Source organism: Pavona decussata, unplaced genomic scaffold (genome assembly GCF_977016875.1).
Source record: "Pavona decussata unplaced genomic scaffold, jaPavDecu1.1 SCAFFOLD_300, whole genome shotgun sequence".
In the NCBI taxonomy this organism is placed as follows: domain Eukaryota; kingdom Metazoa; phylum Cnidaria; class Anthozoa; order Scleractinia; family Agariciidae; genus Pavona; species Pavona decussata.
In genome coordinates, this window is record NW_028145697.1 from 352,335 (window position 1) to 372,500 (window position 20,166).

Sequence of the window (20,166 nt, forward strand, 5' to 3'; positions counted from 1 at the left end):
TGACAACAAATTGCACTTAGAGCACTGAGAAGGAAATAATAAGTGATTTATCTTGGAAAGAACAAACGATAATCACTTTTGGCGATGTTTCGGTACAAAAATATTTTTGACAATCATCACAAATAGATGACACTGCCCCTTTGACAGTACACGTCACCGATTGATTGACACAAGCTGTTATTTTTTCTAGATTCAGTTTACTCTATTATCTTAACCCGAAAGGAGAGGCCTAGTTAGCATTTGAATTAAATTTCTTAGATTTACTTTTAATTTAACGGTTCGAACGAGCTTTACATTCGGCGAAACTTAAGTGATAAAGTGAGCGAAATGCTATGGCGTTGGCTTATTGGAATTGGGTTCATTACATGTTATGTTCCTTAATATGAACATAGTTAATTGAGGGACTGGTTACGAAAACCTTGCCATGAAAACAATTCGGCAGATGTGCACATACCTTATCAACAGTAATGTAGTTTTTGAGTTCCATAGTTTTGTCTTTTTATTGACTTCGACTCTCTCTTTTTTTATTTCTTAATTAATTAATTAATTTATTTATTTATTTATTTTTAAATTCCAGATGAACACGTTCCAGGTGGTCATTATAACCGACGGAGTGTACTCTTTTGTCATGTACAATTATCCTGAGGGCGGGATTCAGTGGTCTGCTCCAACTAGTGTGTTAGTAATACACTTACTCTTAAATCTAGATTTAAAGTTGAGGTCATCCCTTTTCGTTTTTGTCGTAGGCGTCAAACCGTTGATAATGCATGGAGAAATTTAAAGCGAAAGTTAACCACTTTTAATTATAATTTATTATTAAATTTCCTAAAGAGTGATTTCCTGTCCTCATGAAGTTTTTACTGAGTATGAGAGGTAATATATAAAACAGGACGAAAGGAGTCTCATCCGATTTTCAAACACTCTAAGTTGGTAAAACAACAATTCTTGGTGCTCGGGAGTCGGATGAAACACCTGAAGTCTTCGTGATTGATCGATACTTTACATCAAAAGTAGGTAATTAAATCATCATCCCTATTAATTCATGTTGTACCAGAAGAGGTCACGACTGGCCAGAAAACTGCATATTGTTTTAAGAAGTACAATGTCCGTTCTAAATCTCATGACCTGAAACAGTGGAATATGAGCAAAAGCTCGTACCTCTCTATTATTACTGGAAACTCCAAGGTGACGTTATGTTTGTGTTGGCATCAGGAGAGTCAAAGTCCATTGAACGTATGAGAAAGAGGCCGCAACACATATCGACAATTTTCACTTATCCATTTCATAGGTCGAAGCTGTACACCTTAAATCTGACGGTTAAACGATATTTATTCAATCCATATAAGATCAACGATAACGAGTTAGGCAACGCTACCGCCCTAATTAAAGCTAAAAGAGGTGCATGCGATACTACCCTTTTGCAATTCTACACATCTACACATTTTCCTGTTGATTTATTTGTTTGTTTGTTTGTTTGTTTGTTTGTTTGTTTGGTTTCTTAGCTCAAACTATAGACACTATACCAGTTACAGAGGTCTTCCGGTTATTGGCTGGAACGCCGGAGACAAAGATGGGAACATTTTTAACTACGCAAGGTATCAATTCAGTTTGCTAACATTACCAGGGTAACTGCGTTTACCTGCATGTAGAATCATTAGAGGAAACCCAAAATCCATTGCGATTTTTTTGGTACAGGTCTTCCTTTCACACAATCGATTTCAAGACATAACAAATGATTCAGAGTCAGGTAACGCCAGAAGTCGAAATGGAAAATATTCTGCCTGACTATTTATTATAATGCGTTTGTTACTGTATCTCAAGAAATGTAACGAATAGTAATCTTGGATTTATTTTTTGACTACTGATATCGATTTGACCAAACAGGACAATGAAAAAAAGAATTGGCGAGGTTTGTTTCCGAAGACGAGTTCAAAACTGTTTCCTAATTATTATTATTTTTTTGTAGGTATGTTAAGCAGGAGTCTCGAGGCTGTTATTTTTTTTTTTTCTTGATTCATCTCGCGACTATTATATTAATTTACAGTAGTGACATAGCTCTGCTACAATTCAATTTGTGTTTGTGATTGGTTGTTTCTTGCCTAAGAAAATGGCAAACTGGGGAACACCCACTAAAATAGAAAGACTGGCAATGCCCACTGTAGAACTATATAATGACAGTAGGAATTTTTTTGAAGAGGTTAAATTTCAGACCTCTCTTTATACTCTCTTTGCACACACACAAAAAAATAAATATTTGTTAGCTGTTTTTGACTTTTTAACAAAATATGTCTAAGGCGTCCACGATTGTCTTATTACCCAACTATACAGATCAGGGACATTACAAACGGAACGCATTGACAGTCTTCCGGGAAATACAAACATCATTGGAAAGTGGTTCTTTAGACTGGAAAATTCTAAAGGCGAACAAGATGCAATCTTAAAGTGCCTTCGTTGGTTGAAAACACAGCCAGATCCAGCATCGTATTCGGATGATCTTGAGCCATGCCCATGTACTCTCAGACAAGGCTGGTTTGACGAGCGTTTTCAGTGGACAAAACCAAAAGCAGCAAATACCTTCTGTGTATATACTAGGTTCCCTTCATCGGCAAATAGAGGTCGACAATGCTGCTACTACACCAGCTCTGATACATTTGGCGCTCTAATCACAGGCTACCCAGATGGAGGTGTCATTGACCGATACCATAGATTTGCAACTAGATCTCTAAGACTGAAACACGAATACAGTGATGTAGATGGCTTTAAAGATTGCTGTCTACTGTCCAGACTGTGCAAACGATTTTATGCAAAACGACCATCTGAAGGCTGCGAGAAGTACAGGCCTCCAGTTTGGAGTAAGTTGGTCAATTTTAATTACCATGATATGCAATAATTTTGATGAATGAACCATTTAGACGTTCCTTATGGCGCTGCTACAAGACGCAATCCTGTTCCTGGTAGTACCGACGCTTTACCATTGCTAACATTTGGAGGATGAAAATAAGATTGTAACAACCTTCCTTTGAAGCTTGTCTCGCAATAAATAAATAAATAAATAAATAAATAAATAAATAAATAAATAAATAAGTAAAAATAATAAAAAAAGCAAACAAGCAAACAAACAAACAAGAATCTACAAAATTGCGCTGAGTCATGTCGAAATTAAACTGCTCTTACGTTCTGCAAAGTTACAGTTACGTTGCATTCATGTAACACGTTTTTCGTTCTACTCATTCACTTGTTCCATTCGTTCGTTCGTTCGTTCGTTCGTTCAATCATTCATTCGTTGGTTGATTCGTTCGTTCTTTGATTCGTTCTTTTGTTTGTCTGTACGTTCATTCACTCATTAATCTGTCTTTGTTTTATTTTGTTTTGACAATCAGTGTTATTGCCTTTGCGGAACTCGGTTAGATTTTGCAAAATTTATGTAGCAATCTTAATTCTCAACCTGATATGTTGATAACCGTATCGACTTTCTCAAGGAAAATGCAATACTTTAAGGTGAAGGGGAACTTTGAAGCTTATTGTATGCGTAGTATATGAAAGTGTGAAGTAGCCCTGCTCTCATGTGGGCCTAGCAAACCAATGCGTGAGAAGTATAGTAATTTGGCACATATTTAATTCTTTTATAGGCTGGTTGTGGGGTGATCCTCACTTTGTCACCCTAGATGGCAGAAACTACACCTTCAATGGTCTTGGCGAGTATACAATGGTGGACGTAAAGCACGGACGCTTTCAATTACAAGCTCGAACAAAATTTGCCAAAGGAGGAGGAACTGCGACCGTTTTTGTCGCAGCTGTGGCAAAAGAAGTAAACACAAGCGCTGTGCAAGTGGCTCTCAAGGAAGAAGGTTAGTGGTGCATTAAGATAATTTAGAACTTCCTTATATTGGTGCGGTTTTTTATTGTTCTCAGGCGTTTAATTGGTTAATTTAGTTTATATTTGTCGATTTCCATGTTTCAGGAGGCTTCAAGGTATTAGTAGATGGAGAGGAATTCCAGGGTTTCGACGCTTTAACTAACGTCAGTGTAAACTTGAATGGCTCTGTGGCAGTATCACGTCCGCAAAACAATTCCTTCCTTGTAACATTTCCGTCTGGGATATCCGTGACAGCTACGGAAGTGACAGAGTCACTGTCTATAGTGTTTGCTGCACCTGTTAAATTCAAGGGCTACACAAAAGGACTTTTAGGAACCTGGAATGATGATCAACAGGATGACTTCTTAAGACCAGATGGCACCACACTGCCTTCTAACGCCACTGGGAGAGAAATCCACTTTTCGTTCGGACTGCAATGTAAGTTAGTTTAACCCAGGCAATATCATATACAACATGCGGTAAGGCAAATTCCCCTTCCGCCCTCGAATGAGTCTTTTCTTCTTCGGTGTTGGTTGACCTCTGCATGGGGTACCGTACGAAAACGACCAAAACGACACTTTATAGCGAGACTCAAAAGACCTCATATTTACAGTTGCCAAGACGGATGTTTTGCTATAGACCAAGTGTTACCTTTTGAGCTGAAATTGCTGTTGTCTGTAAGTTAAGGTTTACAGGGAAATTACAGAAGTACCAATAAACTGCACTACGAAATTTATTATTTTACCGCGAATAAAATATAACGTATTTCTGATTTTCTTCGCGTTCTATAATTAACGAAAAATATCTCTTATTTCTTCTAGGGCAAGTGACGGATAATACTTCCTTGTTTACTTATAATCCTGGAGAAGATACTAGCACGTTCTCGAATAAGTCATTCGTACCCATTTTCCTGGACGAAAATATAACTTTTGCTAACGATGCTTTAAGGCAAGAAGCAGAAGCCTTGTGTCAAGGGGATGTCAACTGCTTGTTTGACATAGCGTCTACAGGAGACACGTCAGTGGGAAAGAGTACGAAACAAGTGTCTATACAGTTAGAAAGTGAATCACAGGAATTACGTAAGTTAAATGCTAGAAGTAATCACTGATCAGTTTAAAGTGACTTTGATTCTATCTGGTTCTGAATGACTATTCACGGCGAATAACTGAGGGTGACTTTGATATCTCAATTACATCTCGAAATTAAATAGTTTAAGTTATATTTGGTAGTATATTACAGGCACTATAACACATTCAGTTTTTACTGAATTGTCCGTACAGTTGAGTTCATTTGGCTATAATCAACCGAACTTGGTAAACACCAAAACAATGAGAACAAAAGGCGTTTTTTGTCACATTTCTTTCCTATATACGTCTTTGATAAGGCCTTACTGACATATCAGAGACCGCTAGCGTCGATGAACAGTGTACTGTTTAACCAATAAGGACACAAGCTTATCTTTGAATTTAAGTCAGTATATCCAATAAACAATAGACGCAGTATATAACTTGTTATTGAAAAAAATATCACTGATTCAAATAGTTTTATTTACTGAGAGCTCATAAGGGGGACCATCTAAGCTCTTAGTGGCCTAAAAATGGTTACAATCTGTCATCAGTGTAAAACATACCTACCTTAAAAACTTGGCCAAGCAACTCTGCCACCACTACCCTAAACAACAACAACAATAATAAGGAAATGGGACGAAACGCGACGTCACGTCCTTAAGGAACATTTTTTTTTAACTTGGTTATCCCTCTGTTCAATCACAGTTTTGTGTTTCAGGAGAATTATCTAGCAACCCTTGTTTGAGAACCAAATAAATACTCCTGAAAAGAAAAGGCAGGATCAGTTTGAGATTGGAAACTTATTCTTACCTTTCGTTCTGCTGCTTTTAGAGAATTATCCGCCAAAGATTTTGTCTGGGCCTACGGAAGCTAATGTGACTGTCAACACAACCGTCAGCATAACGGTTACCGCAGAGGATCCCAACAATGATTCCTTAACATTTAGCGTTACCGGAAGTCTACCGACGGGGGCTGAAATATCAACCACCGCATCCTCTGTAACGCTGACTTGGAATGTGACTACTGAACAGGTAAATAATTGACGTGAATATAAATGTATAATTTATAACAATAATAAATTAAACTTATATAGCGCTAAGATTATAAACATATTCCAGAGCGATTCACACACTGTTTATTTCAAAAGTAAAAATATGTATAATAAAATGTAAAACTAAGGTCACAAAATATAAACTTATCAAATGTCAAGACAAATTGTACGCTTGTTTAATAAGGTATGGTTACAGTGGACTTTACTTGCAGGGGATCTTTAATGTACTCCAGGGCTTGGATGTTAAGCGCTTTGTAGACTAGAAGCAGCAACTTAAATTGGAAAACGTAAACCACAGGCAGCCAGTGAAGAACAAACAATGCAGACGAAATATGATTATGTAACCTAAAGAATAACCAAGCTGCAGCATTTAACATCTTCTGAAGGCGATCAGATTGGTTTACAGAAACACCAAAATGAAAAGAATTGCAGCAGTCCAAATGTGAAGTCACGAATTGATGAACAAGGAGCTTGGTAGACGCAGGACTGAGAAATTTCCTAATTTGGCGTATATTTGAACTGCGGGTGATTAAATAGAAGAAAAAACTCCGACGTTATTTCTGCAACATAAACAGCCGTGAACATTTGCACTGTACCGTCAAGGAAGCATGACTTGGGTGGACGCGTTTTTGAATATTCGGATAGATATATAAGCAGTAGCAATGTAGACAAAATCAAAACGATATTGGAAGAACACTAGCCCGCGAAGGGGATGATTTACAAGCTCGTCAAGTCTTCTTCCAGCTGCATTCACGTCGATCCTCTAAATAGTCTTATTTGACAACTGATGAACAGGAAGGAACAGAAGCCCCCCTAAGTTAAGAGGCATCCTAACGATTGCTTCCTAACAATAGGGTACTTTTGGCCTAAGAATAGTCTATTGTTGAGGAACAATCCTTAGGATACATTTTGACTTAAAAGAGCTTCGTTAATCTGGCTCAAGGGACGCCGATTGAAGAATTTGTTACTCAAAAAGCATTTGTTATTCAAAAACCAACAAAACAACTATTTAAACGAGCTCTTTTCCAGTATTATTTTGCTCAGTATCAATCACTGCCACACGACCTTGTAAAACGTTTTCTGTCTTTCTTCTCCTCTATTTATAATTAGTTCTCCTTTTTTCTTCTTCTTCTTTTATCTTACCAAATATTGTAATGTAATTTTAAAGGGTATACAATAAGCTTACTATATTATACCCCTCTCCACTCCTTTTGTGCTGTATATCTGATATACTAATAAGATCATGTGGAATAGCTAAAAAATACAAAAAAAAAAAAATGCATTTGTTACTCATTATGTTTTGTCTTTTTGTAACTCTGCGATGGACTAGCATCCGATCCAGGGAGGAGTAGCAATACTCCAAGTTGTTTCATGCTACAGAAACCGGGATAAGCTCCGGCCGTGTGGGCCATTTAGCCTCGTAGTGCGACTTTACCTTACCTTTTGTTTTGTTTTTACTAGATCGAGGTAGAGTTTGTAGTAACAGATGACTCCAACCAAGCGACCGTACTTAGACCAGTAATAAACGTGTGCGCATGTCACAATCAGGGAACGTGTCTTCCGCCTGGAGACGAAAATGATGAAGACAACAATGTTGGCAACAATGGTGAAAGATTTAATATACTACAATGTGTTTGTCAAAACGGATATACCGGTACGTTTTGCGAAGCAGACCTCGATGCATGCGAGGAAAATTTTCAACCATGTTATCCGGGCGTCCAGTGCATCGATTTAGAGCCACCGGCAAACGAAACAGGATTTGAATGTGGTTCTTGTGCAGCCGGTTTAACTGGAAATGGGGTCCAGTGTACAGGTAACAGGAGCACATTTTATTTTATGTATTGTAGATGGCCTCTGAAGAGTGTTTTCCCATATCCCACTTTCCACCCACCCACTGCAATTTAGAATTGTCTACTGTTGTCTCTAGGATGGTGCAGAAACGCTGCATCATAAATGTACCCGATCTAAGCTGTATTGGTACATTTTTAGGATTCTTTCACTTATATTCAAGTAAATTTTCGTTATATTCCAAATGTTTCAGACATCAATGAATGCTCAGAGAACAACGGAGGGTGCCAGCAGAGTTGCGAGAACTCGCACGGATCGTTTGTTTGTAAGTGCAATTCCGGATATCAACTCAATCTGGACAAGAAAAACTGTGATGGTAAGCGTGATTCTATTATTCTGATAACTGATAAATTAATTTAAAATGTATCTTTTTCTCTTATTTCCCTTTTCTTTTCTTGTCTTCTCCTTATTCTCTTCTTTTTCCTCCTTTATTCTCTGTTCCTCCCTTTTCCTCTCCCCTCCTCTCCTCTCCCCTCCCGTCTTTTTCTTTTCTGTCCACAAGGTCTTTTTTCTCCCCTCCTCTCCTCTCCTCTCCTCCTCCCATTATTTCCTAACCTCTCCCCTCTTCTCCCCTCCCCTTTCCATCCCACCTTTTCTTGTTTTCTTTCTTTCTTTCTTTCTTTCGTTTTTTCTTTTTATTTACTTGTTTATTTTTTTATTCTCCGGTCATGCGCCTTTTATAACTTTTGTAATTTCATTTTTTTTATTGTACATATACTAGCATGGCAAAGCATTATAAAACTTAAACTTATTTATTTATTTATTTATTTATTTATTTATTTATTTATTTATATATTTATTTATTTATTTGTTTATTCTTGTATTACTTATTTTCCTTTGCTTATAAAGACAATTTGTTTTACGTCTTACGTCCTCCTGGAAAATGAAACGAAAAATTCATGTGCTCTGTAACCAAATCACTTCCACAAATTCACCCCGCTATTATGCTATCGGCCTACAGATCATTGACAGCTGACTGTCACATACTTGTCTTATTCCTTTATTAGACGTGGATGAGTGCTCGCCAGTTGGTGACTGTGCGCAGATATGCGAAAATACAATTGGCGGATACAACTGCAAATGTAATGCAGACTTCAAAGTGGATGAGGCTAACCCGAAGAACTGCATACGTGAGTTTTTCTACGCATTCTCTAGGTTGTAACACGTAACAGTCTTTAAAGGAAATGTGATGCTATTTTTTACGCCTGGTGAATCAATGATATATTTTTCAGTCAGGCTAACTAATATTACCTTCTGATTACTTGTTCGGGTGCTCTACCGCTTAGCCTCTCACGCAGTCGTTTTTAGGGGACTCGTATTACCTCCTCCCGACAATATATCCAAACGGGGTAACCTTACAAATAAGACATATGAATAACATTAGATTAATCTGATATAAACATGCTGTATAAGAAAAAAAGAACTAAACATAAAGAAGCACCTTGTGATATGTTTTTCATATTCATTCTAGCTAAGAACCCATGTCAACAAAATTCCATTGGCTGCGAGCATATCTGCTTTTTGTCTGGTGGAGTGGAAAAGTGTGATTGCAGGCCAGGGTATGCTTTGAAACAGGACGGCAAAACCTGCACAGGTATGTGCACCATTTGTTTAAAACAATTAAGAACGTTATCAACAACTAAGGCTATCAAGAAAATGAAATCAAAGATATGTGTGAGCTAAACATTCTTTTAGTAACTGGAATAAACACATCGACACAAGGTAAAGTTTATAAATCCACCAGACTTCATTTCTTTTCTCAATTGTCTGAGTTCCGACACATGTTGACTCTCTTTTTCAGATGTCGATGAATGTGTTACTAATATGAACAAATGCAATCAGGAATGTAACAACACCATAGGAGGATACTCCTGCTCATGTGCGAAGGGGTTTACTCTCGACAATGACGGCTTCACTTGCAACGGTTAGTTCCAAACTTATTTAAAGTTACCCTATATTTTCAGAGGTGTCTCGCGTGTAAGCGATGTAGCGCGTCCAGTTTAAACTGTAGATACCTAAACCCCTATATCAAATTAAAGCTTATAGAGCTGGCTATCAAACTATACTAAGAATTTTGAAATAAGATGAATTGTCGAATTCACGACCTCTAAATGCGAGCGTCCGAATCGCCTTTTTAAAGCTACAAGTCAAAGTGAATTTTGTTTTTCGCTAATTTAATTTGCTCCTCAGTTTCCGGACCCAAAGCGCTAAATAAACGTGTCTGCGTTTTGCCATATTCAATCGCAATGAAAAGTTATAGAGCATTTTCGAAATAGGATGAAAAAACTGTGGAGTGATCGTACAAAAATCGCTCTCGGAGAAAAAATATTTCGAAAGAAAAAATTCGCAGAAACATTTTTGTTGTTTATTTGTTAAACCAGCTACTGTCCAAATTTGAAGGCAAACGGACAAATTCTTTTTGAGTTTTAGCTCTTTGAAGTGGTCCCTCCAAGTGAAAAAATTGAGTCGAGAAAACAGCGCTAAAAATTTGGCAATTAATTTTATTTCAAAATTCTTGGTTTAGTTTGATAACCAGCTCTATAAGCTTTAATTTGATATAGGGTTCAGGTATCTACAGTTTAAACCGGACGCGCTACATCGCTTGGACGCGAGACACATCTAAAGACACCTCAGAAGGTATAGGGTAACCTTTAGAGCAGCTTTCTTTCTCTTTTTGTGCTTGTTTGACTGTTTTTTTTTTTTTCTCTCTTTTCTTTTTCTTTCATGTGAGGTGTGCGATTTCCTCAACACGGAGTTGATACTAGACAGTTATAATTTGATACTGTTTCTCATTAAGATTTAAGTGTACATTAGGAGATAGGGCTTTTTCAGCGTCTGCCTTTAAGACTTGGAATGCTCTGCCGGCAAACATTAGAAGTCAGACTGACTTCAACACCTTTAAAACCATGTTAAAGACTTATTAAAATGTTCAAATTTGTCTTAGGATGCCCAAGGGAACCTTGTGACCTTCAGTCAACTCCCTTAGTACAAACATTAGACACTTTTTTTTTGAGTGAAAGATGCAACATCCTAATACCGGTTATTTAAAGACTATCAAGTTTGCACAATTCGTAAACGTTCTTTTTCCGATTTACTGAAAAACGTCTTGCGAAAACAAGACACACCGAAAGGAATCGTGTAGCGCAGATGCGTAATGGACTTTCTATACTTTATGGCAGATATTGACGAGTGTCTGGAAGGGACGTTTAAATGTGATGATTCCATGGAGTGTAAAAACATCCATGGTTTTTACAAGTGTGTTTGTGGCGAGGGATTGTACTGGATTGACAACAAGTGCCAAGGTAAGACATATACTCTGAAAACTGCTAACACTACTCTTACGAAATTGTTCTCATTTTTTTTAATCCCAGAACTTTCCTGTTCGTAAAGTGTGATTTGTCTATCGCAGTTTACAGTGCAAATACAAGTATAAGACCAGCTTTTGTCATTACTTAAAGGGAATTAAGCCCCCATAATGTGTCACAAATTAATTCGAAATAACCGCCTAAAAGCGGTTTATTTTTTAGCATCTCTGATTTTTAGAAATTGGCACATCTTCTTTTAAGATTGCTTACGTTTGGCGGTAAATATTTTAAAATCATTGCAATTATTAAAAAGTGGATCATTGAAGAATGCAAATCCAGGGATTTGATTGGCTTAGCGGGCATGATATATGAGCCATTATACCAAGCCGGAGAAATGGCGACTATTAAATGGTCTCCTTGTTATTCTTGCAAAGCAGAATCAGCAAGATTTGTTGATTGCTTTTAATAAAACAATTATTCCACTCGTGCTTGTTGGATATGAGATGATTATAGCGAACTCGGGGCTACGCGCCTCGTTGGCTACCTATCATGTCATACCCAACGCGCGCTCGTGGAATAATTGTTAATTATACGGAAAGTGCCGGATTTTTCGGATAATTCTTTATCGTTTTCATCTTGGTCATTCAAAAGTTGCTTCATAAAAAAAATTGCTGATTCTCAGATTCTTGATGATGCCAAGCAATGCAAAGGAAAGCAAAACTAATACTTGTTTCGAATTAAATAAAAAATAGTGACCAATCTGACAATACAAAGACCCCAGACAATTTCCAAAGATATCAATTTTACATCAATGGCAAATTGTTTTCTGGTTAAATATAAAGTATGAGATATGTTTAATTAATATCCACAAGGTCTAGAGAAAGGTGCGAAGCCGCCTCCACCTCCCCCAGCCCAAGTTCCACGAACACCAACTCCAGAGGAGGGGAACCAGTCAGTCAAGTTAGAGATACAGGGACTGAATATCTCTCAGGTTAGAAACTTTCTCCTGGAATAATGTGATGGAATATTTTAAGCCTGGTGAATAAATGAGATTGATGTATTATTCAATAAGTGACACAGGCATACTCCGAATGCTCCTATCAGGAGTCGAACCTAGGACCTTCCGATTACTAGTTCAGATGCTCTATCACTGAGCTACAGGAGACTCGTGCGAGCTAAGGCCATCAAATTAAACTAGGTTGTTTCATGTTTGTCCCATGACCCTTAGTACTTTGTTTATTCCGTTATAAATGGCTTTTAAAGTGAGCTATTGATTTCAATATCAACGCCAAATTCCAAAAGCAAGCGTTTGGTATTTATTTAAGAATGATGCTTTGTAACTTTCAAAGCTTTTTGCACCATTTTACTTTCTCCACTTGAATTCGTGTTGCGAATTGCGTTATAAATCGATAGAAAAATTCCATAACCATAATAACCACGAGAACTAGACTTTTATATACGTTGAACAACCTAGAATGACATCGCAGAAGTCGACAATACTCGGAAAGCCTAACCCGGAAATTTACAGCTTTTCGTGATTTGAATACAATTTGAAACAGCTAATAACGGGTATGATTTTCTTTTAAGGAAGCTCTACTGCGGAAAATAATGAAGTTTGAAGTTATTGTGTAACAAATAAAACAACTTCGTTATTGGATATCGGGTTTTTAATATTATATGTTATTCTTATCAGTGGAACCAACCCTTAGAAGAAGCATTCAAGGCGGCGGTGGCAACAGCAGCAACAAAGTATTGTTCAAAAGCAGACAACTGCAAATCGACACCTGCGAGGTAAAATTGCCAGCAGATGTTTCCATTACGCGTCATTCCTCTCCAAAGTTTGTTCCTTCCTTTTTTTTTTTTTTTGTCTCTTCTTCATGCCACGCGTTTCTGTTTATTTCATCCATGTTCCTTAATTTGGTTTCAAAAGCATCAAGTTCATATTTCCAAGTTTCACATTTGTGACCACGAATTGGACAGCGCTATCTTATCACTTCTCCCTGGACAATCGTGTTAATTATCCTTGCCTTTTCTTTTTTTCGTTGTTACAGCGCTCGTCGCAGAAGAGCAGCAAGCTACGTCATCTTCACGGAAAACCAAGTTCACATTCTGCCTGGTTACCCAAAACAGATTTCCCAGGAGCCCCTGTTGGCAACATTAGCATTTTATTTGCTATCCCCACCTGGGCTGTCCAGCGAGGTCATAAATAAAGGCACACTGGTCTCCATTGTGAAAGGATCTCTGGCCGAGATTTCGAGCTCTATTAATGGTAACATTTCAAGAGTGGAAACGCTGTTTACTGAAACAACGCCAACGGCATCATTAACTACAACGCGGGAAGCTGAGGAAGCGGATTCCAATACCATTTATTATATCATCGCTGGATCTCTTGCCGGCGGTCTGCTGCTCATTATTCTGGTGGTTATAATTGTATGGAAATGCAGTCACCCGAAAAACAGGTAACGTGAATAAAAGCATTGGATATTTCTCTTAAAAAAAATTCTTTTTCATAAACATAGCTGTAAAAACGATTTGGAAAGGATACTGTAACTAATTGTTGACGAAAGGAGTATCACAAAATATCTGAAAAGCACGCCTTAATCCACATCCACATCTAATGAGTCATGGACATGGTTCAAGTTATATGCATCATAGTTACAGCTTACTAATTCCTTGTTATTTAGACCGTTTAGTGACGATACAAATATGCATGACACAGTGGATGATTATATTCAGTATAACCTTGGCTATACACCTCTCTCCGCAATCCTCTGACCACTACACAAAGTGTTGCAATTAGTCAAAGAAAGTTTTGAAGAAGTCTAATGACAAAAACCTAGAAGAGCGAAATGGGTCCTCTTTTATCCATTTCAGAGATTATAATGTTGTTAATGGTGATCCTAGTCTGGGAATAAACTCGACAATAGACATCACAATCCGGATTTTCTCCCTCTTAACGTAATATTTTTGAGTTCGACGTTAGGAAAACGCATACTATTCGTGTCGTTTCTTTGTGGATGCTGTGCGATTTCAGGGTTTGGGCGCCATCTTGGACTGGCTGACCACTTGCCTCGATTTCATGCGAGAGCTGGATAAGTGAAGTCACGTGGGTTGAATCGCTTTGGTCTGGATGCCATGATATAGAACGCACTCTTCCAATCCACGATAATTACTCCTTTTCTTATAGTCTCGTTTAAGGGGGTAATAACTCTGTTTCTTATTATTTATAGAATCCCCAAGCGTGTTGGTGACATTAACAAAGCAGCAAATATGGAAATGAATGTCGTGGGTGGGTTTTCTAACGAAGCCTATGACAATGACCCAAACTGGAATGAAAAGTAAACTCGCAAATGAAGAGAAGACTGCAAAATGTTGTAGGATAAAATAATTTTTACTCTGCGTAAGCTGGTTAGTTTGTTCCAATTAGACAACACATTTTCTGGTTTTTATTTTATTTGAATTTATTTTCTATTAATTTTCATTTAATTTAACATACCCGTAATACAAAATGAAAAAGTAAATAGGCAACGTGCTTTTGTCAACAGCATGCAACTTGACTTGTCAAAGTTTATTAGATTAAGTAGAAATAAACGAAGCAGGGTAATCGATAGCCAAAAAATGTTTTACGCCAATGACTAAAATTAAAGGATAAACATTTCATCTTCTGTGATTTGTAAAAGCAGTTCACAAAAATAAATAATTTCTTGCTTCGATCCCGAGGAAAAAATAAAACTTTGCTTGCTTATTTTCAGAGGTTAGATCGAGCGTGTCCTTTGACAACTGTCTCGTAGCGAAGGCTGTAAGAATAATGTAGCGAAGATACAGATGTACTAAGTAGGTAATAAAAGGTCTTCTTGAAATTCACAGTTCGGGTCTTCTTGTTTCCTATATGGCTTCTTACTTTAGCGTTGTCTTAACGAGGTGGAGGTGGGGTTATAAAGATTCCACCTTATCTCTATAACTCCGAAAATCGTGCTGATAATCTGAACGAATCTTATCTGTACAAGGATGTCATTCAAAAGGGTCCGCAGAGTATACCGATGACCTCGCGTGTGTTAAATATTACTCCATGTCTTCCAAACGGCGGAAAATTGCAGTTTCTGAGAATCTTGGCTGCCAAAATGTTTTTGCCAAGGTAACATTAAGAACAGTAAACATTGATCTACTACGCCGAGGGTACTATAAGCTAGGTCAAGTTGGTTTTCGTATCACAGACTCAACTGATCATGAAAGCAGTCAAACCAACATGGCGGCAACGCAAACCACCCATTGTTTTGTCAGAGACCTGGCCTTCGGGTTATAGTAGTTGTCAGCAGTTGACTTTGTTCTGATACAAACTTCATCTCATTTCATATAAAAATCACGCTTCTCTTATTCTGACCGGTTTTCATTTACGTAGGAATAGCTCTGAAGTTTGTAACAAACAAAATCAACTCCAACCTCACTTCCACTCAAAAGCCAGGCCACTGAACAAACACGACTATAAAATAAAACTGGTTGTTATTTTCTGTGGCCCTTTAGAAGTGGTTACATAATTAAGTTCAAGTTCTATTGCTAGCATTCCTTTTGAATAGTAGCATAACCGAAGAAAAGTTCTTCTTTTATTATTTCTTTGCGATATTATCTCTGATTTCATTTTAGTGGGACAACAGTTGCCATAATAAATGCAAGTATGCAAGGGTTTCCTCGCCGTATAGTCGAATTTCCATGGGTTTACAATACAGTTAGAGCTTTTCATTTTTGCTTTTATGTATGAGTCAGGAGTATGTGTATTATAAGCTCTGGTCTAGCTCACTTTTTAGTTATCCTTCGGGTATTCAATATAGTGTGAGCTACTTATTTTTGCTGTTATGCATTTCCACTGTGGGTTCGACACTAGCTCGCTCTTTAGTCATCGTTTGGTTTTTCAATCAGTGCGAGATTTTCATTTTTGTCGCTTGGTATTTGTACTGTCGTCTCGTGATCAGGACTAGCTCACATTGAAAAGAGAGAATATATTTACCGATAAAAACGGAATGAATTAAAAGACACACCTTTTTATATTTTGTTGCTGGTACATTGAGTCTACTTGTAGTTTGGTGCTGTTGGAAAATGATAATACAAGTTTCTTTTTCTATTATTGTTACCTTGGTTATTTATCTCTTTAAATGAATTTTCTCACCACTCACAATAGTAGAGCGAGCAGCATAAACGACTTATTACTTTTCAATAGATAATATGTGTAAGTTCTTGTTTATGGAACAGCTTCCTGCCTTTCAAAGCATAGTTCGTCCTCTGAAGTAAGAATAGGATCTTTAAACTCGACTGCTCAAAAACAAGGCGCCGTCTTTTCTTCCAATTTTCATTTACATTGTATTTTTTTAGCGCTCTCGATCCAGGCTCACTCCATTTTGAACGTTGCTAAAGAGCCCAGTGGCCAAGGCCAAGGACCCATTGTTTTCTGAACTCTGCTCCGCGCTTTGAGAATAAACAGTGGAACAATCTTGGACCAAAAAGGTATCCAAAAAATTAGTCCAAGAGTCCAACGGTTTAGTAGAGATTTACTTAATGCCTTTTTCTTTTGTTTCCGTTTTGTCGTCACGCAATGCATCTCAAACGAATTCACAGAAGTTTTAGAGTCCCGCAATGCTTTTGCTACAATATTTTTATTCGTTTGTTTTCAAGTCTTAATTTCTTTCTCTGCTTCTTCTTCTTCTTTTTTTTTTTTTAATTAGTAATCATTCTTAAGCATAACACATTGTATTATAGTAGCATATACACACAATTGCACTCAGCTTAGTTGCTTTCTAACACTTTGTTACAGAAAACTTTTTTTGTCAGTCACTAAATCCGGAAAAAATCAAGCGTGATCTGCGCCGTGTTTCCACTGGAAATGTCACGCGCTGTAGCAGTAATCTCCGTTCCTCCGAAGTACATACTGACCTCCACTTGCCGGTCCATACCTTTCCATGTATCGGGAGACTGAACCGCAACTCTCCCTATCCTTTTCACTCCACTTTCTGTGATCAGCAGAGCATTAGGGTCGTCAGCAGCATAGAATGAATATGTAATCCGTCTCTTGTTTGAGAACAGTGGCCGATACATGCTTTTGATTCTCTGCCCAACTTTAACACTTTCATTTTCCTTAAAGAAGCATTTGAAGACATCACTGCACATCTCTTTTCCATTAACGAGGAACTTGTTTTTCTCAGGGTGAACGCCCTTAATAAAATCTCGGCAGCAGTCGGCACCATAGGTCTTGGTGAGAACCCTCTCAGTAATTTTGTTGTGCTTCTTGCCAAACATTACAGCGCCCTGCATAACGGCTATGCTAGCATCACTTGGTACTATCACACCGTGCATCTTCTGGGAAATAAGGATTTCCACATTATGCTTGACAAGTATTAATATCTTTATCACTGCTAATGTCGCTGTTGTTATTGTTTCTGTAATCGTTCTACTTCATTGCCTTCCAAGTGACGGATTTGAGAACGAAGTCAATCAATGAACTCTCTAAATCTGTGGCCGACTTCGCCAGAAGATACTTCTATTCCAGATGGTTATCGGGTTCTCTCGGCACCGTCAGAAAGCTGCTGCTCATTAAGGCCCTAGGGATCAAGCTCCTAAGTTTTTCTAAGGAAACTAAATTTGCCGGGACGTGTCAGGAAAAAAGAAGACTAACCAAGAGGCATATGCTCTATTTTTATGCCACCAAAGTTGGATGAAATTCAAGCTGATCTCCTCTTACAATCGCCAAGTTTAGATTCAAGATCCATGATTTTCCGCCGCTGATGCACTACACAACGTGATTGGGTAACGAAGTGTTTAAAGCATTTTTCAAGATCGTCTTGCTATAAGCTAGACTGCCTAACAGCAACACTTAAACGACGCTGAGATTTTTTTTATTATCACGCTTGTAGGGAGGTGTTATTCCAATGTTTAAAATGACGCATATTCACACAATATACCTTGTGAACTCCTTCTTGATTTCATCTTGTAGCAGAGGAGAGTTTGCGAATCCACCGACCAAGAGCATTACTTTGACTTTTGAAAGCTGAGGGTTACTCAAAAGAACTCTCAAATGATCTTTCATAGCTTCCAGGACAGGCTCAAAGAGCTTTACCATAACTCTTGCACTCAAACAGAGATACTCATCGTTGAGTATCCTAACTTTCCTGATCCCGGCATACCGCTTCAGTTCCGCACTACGACAACCATTGACAAAGGAAACAAGGCTAAGCGGCAGGCGAATTCTTGTTTGTTTCTTCTCGAGGGCACGTGTTCCACGCTTCTTTGCTTCAAAATCACTCATCAACTTTAGCCAGTCAGATGGGAACCGGGCGCGGTAGTCATACAGCTTTTGATCACCAAAAATCTTATCCAGAAGACTTTTAAACTGAAAATTTACCTTCATACCGCCATAGGGCCCGCCAGTTACTTTGTGGCCGTCATCCTGTTTTTCATGTACTGTCACGTCGAGTGTACCACCTAAAATTGTAAGAAATCAGTTACGTGAGCATGCAACGTTGTAATTATTATTAGTAAGAAAACAAAAGAATGTAACAATGGCCTTGCCATCACATCCCTGCCTTGACAGCCAAACGGGGGAGAAACTGTGTTAGGATAAAAAAAAGGCAGTGCGGACAAAAGAAGACAAAAATTTTTCCCTTCAAAACCAGTCCCTTTTGCCTGCACCTTCAGCAACAACCACAAATAAGCCCCTACAACATCTCAAGTTTCAGCTATTCTTGGTTTTCACATGACGTCATAAAAAACTGAAATTCATAACTAAACACAATTTTGGGTTTTTATCTTCATCACATATAAGAAAATCTAAATTTCCATCGGCTTGCTTGTTTTCAGCAGGATAGCATTCTTTGTTTTGAAAATAGAGCAGTTTGCGCAATGCGTGACAGAAGGATTGCTGCTCTAAACATGTCACGTACATGAAAACATCGATTCGCCTCGTGTTTTTTTTAGGTCTGATCAGCTAACATGTAAAAGAAGCGTTAATGTCAATGTGTGAAAGTTCAGCAGAGAGAAGAAAGGCTTTGAAATAGCCAAGGTAAACTCCAGATGTTTTTGCTGGTTTCCGGCCGCCATGTTGGTGCCCATCAGACGGGGCACCAACATGGCGCCCCATACTAAACTCTGTAATTTTCCGTGGTACATTTTCTCGAATAACTCGATGAGGAGACATCGCACAGCCCTGTGGCTTTCACACGTTGTTTATGTATCACTCTTCTACAACATATCAATTTCTTGACTTTGTCTATTGAACGGTTGAGGATTTTATTTTTTCACTTGCGTGAAGATGTGTGAGGTGAAAACCACCTATTTCTTCATTGTGGAATAACGCGCGGCAAAATTTACTTTTAATCAGTGTGCCAGACGGGTGTCATTAACTAGGAAAATTTTATGAAAAAGACTAATTGTACAATATCACCTCTATATCTGAAAGCCAAAGCAGTAAAGGTGGTAACGAAATGTTTACCGGTTAATATACAAAGCCTCAGTCTCCTTCATGGAACGGTTCTTAGACTATGCTTACATCATGTTTTGGAAATAAAAGCGCTTACCCCCAATGTCTACAACCATGTACTGTGAATTAGGTGTAGACAATTGACCCTCTACTGAGACACTTTTCTTATCTGATGCAGGGTCATCAAGCTCCCTCTCTGTGCAGAAAACTGCAGCGGCTTCAGGTTCTAAGGCAATGAGCAACTGTTCCGGGTTGTCGTTTGAGCTAATTGGTTCTCACGTTACGTCACCAAATTCTAGAATTCAAAACCGGGAGGCCTGCAAAATTTTTACCTTCATTCAAGGAAAGATTACCTAAAAATATGTCTTTTCACAATTTCTTAGCTCGATGTCGTACTTCCTTTTGAAAATAGAACAGTTTCAATTTCCGAGTTTTCATTGTGCGGGAGGCCTGCAAAATTTTTACCTTCATTCAAGGAAAGATTACCTAAAAACATGTCTTTTCACAATTTCTTAGCTCGATGTCGTACTTCCTTTTGAAAATATAACAGTTTCAATTTTCGAGTTTTCATCGTGCGT

General features: G+C 38.0%; 2 protein-coding genes and 1 pseudogene across 5 annotated transcripts in view; 1 reads left to right on the forward strand and 2 right to left on the reverse strand.

Moving 5' to 3' along the window:
- Positions 1–14,610, forward strand: part of LOC146454473 (uncharacterized) — a 50,709-nt gene extending 36,099 nt beyond the window's left edge. For 2 of the 3 annotated variants that reach the window (XM_085095226.1, XM_085095227.1), the window contains 17 exons: positions 578–678; positions 1,503–1,595; positions 2,329–2,852; positions 3,630–3,848; positions 3,962–4,294; positions 4,678–4,935; positions 5,755–5,954; positions 7,436–7,787; positions 8,016–8,138; positions 8,830–8,952; positions 9,294–9,416; positions 9,624–9,746; positions 11,002–11,124; positions 12,000–12,118; positions 12,821–12,918; positions 13,179–13,586; positions 14,358–14,610. In XM_085095226.1, the coding sequence (XP_084951352.1) occupies positions 578–678; positions 1,503–1,595; positions 2,329–2,852; positions 3,630–3,848; positions 3,962–4,294; positions 4,678–4,935; positions 5,755–5,954; positions 7,436–7,787; positions 8,016–8,138; positions 8,830–8,952; positions 9,294–9,416; positions 9,624–9,746; positions 11,002–11,124; positions 12,000–12,118; positions 12,821–12,918; positions 13,179–13,586; positions 14,358–14,469 (3,432 nt within the window). In that variant the 3' untranslated portion in view covers positions 14,470–14,610. Of the gene's footprint in view, positions 1–577; positions 679–1,502; positions 1,596–2,328; positions 2,853–3,629; positions 3,849–3,961; positions 4,295–4,677; positions 4,936–5,754; positions 5,955–7,435; positions 7,788–8,015; positions 8,139–8,829; positions 8,953–9,293; positions 9,417–9,623; positions 9,769–10,477; positions 10,903–11,001; positions 11,125–11,999; positions 12,119–12,820; positions 12,919–13,178; positions 13,587–14,357 lie in introns of those variants that run through there. The other variant, XM_085095228.1, reaches the window with a different exon arrangement.
- A 2,143-nt stretch (positions 14,611–16,753) lies between these two features.
- Positions 16,754–18,064, reverse strand: LOC146454475 (heat shock 70 kDa protein 12B-like). Its single transcript, XM_085095232.1, has one exon. The coding sequence runs from the start codon at positions 17,467–17,469 to the stop codon at positions 16,951–16,953; it is 519 nt and encodes a 172-aa protein (XP_084951358.1). The 5' UTR covers positions 17,470–18,064; the 3' UTR covers positions 16,754–16,950.
- A 377-nt stretch (positions 18,065–18,441) lies between these two features.
- LOC146454476 (F-box/LRR-repeat protein 5-like) overlaps positions 18,442–20,166 on the reverse strand; it is a 33,833-nt pseudogene continuing 32,108 nt past the window's right edge. Inside the window, exon 7 of the transcript XR_014859216.1 lies at positions 18,442–18,594. The product of XR_014859216.1 is annotated as an F-box/LRR-repeat protein 5-like (transcript). The remainder of the gene's footprint in view (positions 18,595–20,166) is intronic.

Excerpts from the sequence above, each read along its gene's own strand:
- LOC146454475 (XM_085095232.1), bottom strand. The coding sequence starts at position 17,469 with ATGCACGGTGTGATAGTACCAAGTGATGCTAGCATAGCCGTTATGCAG.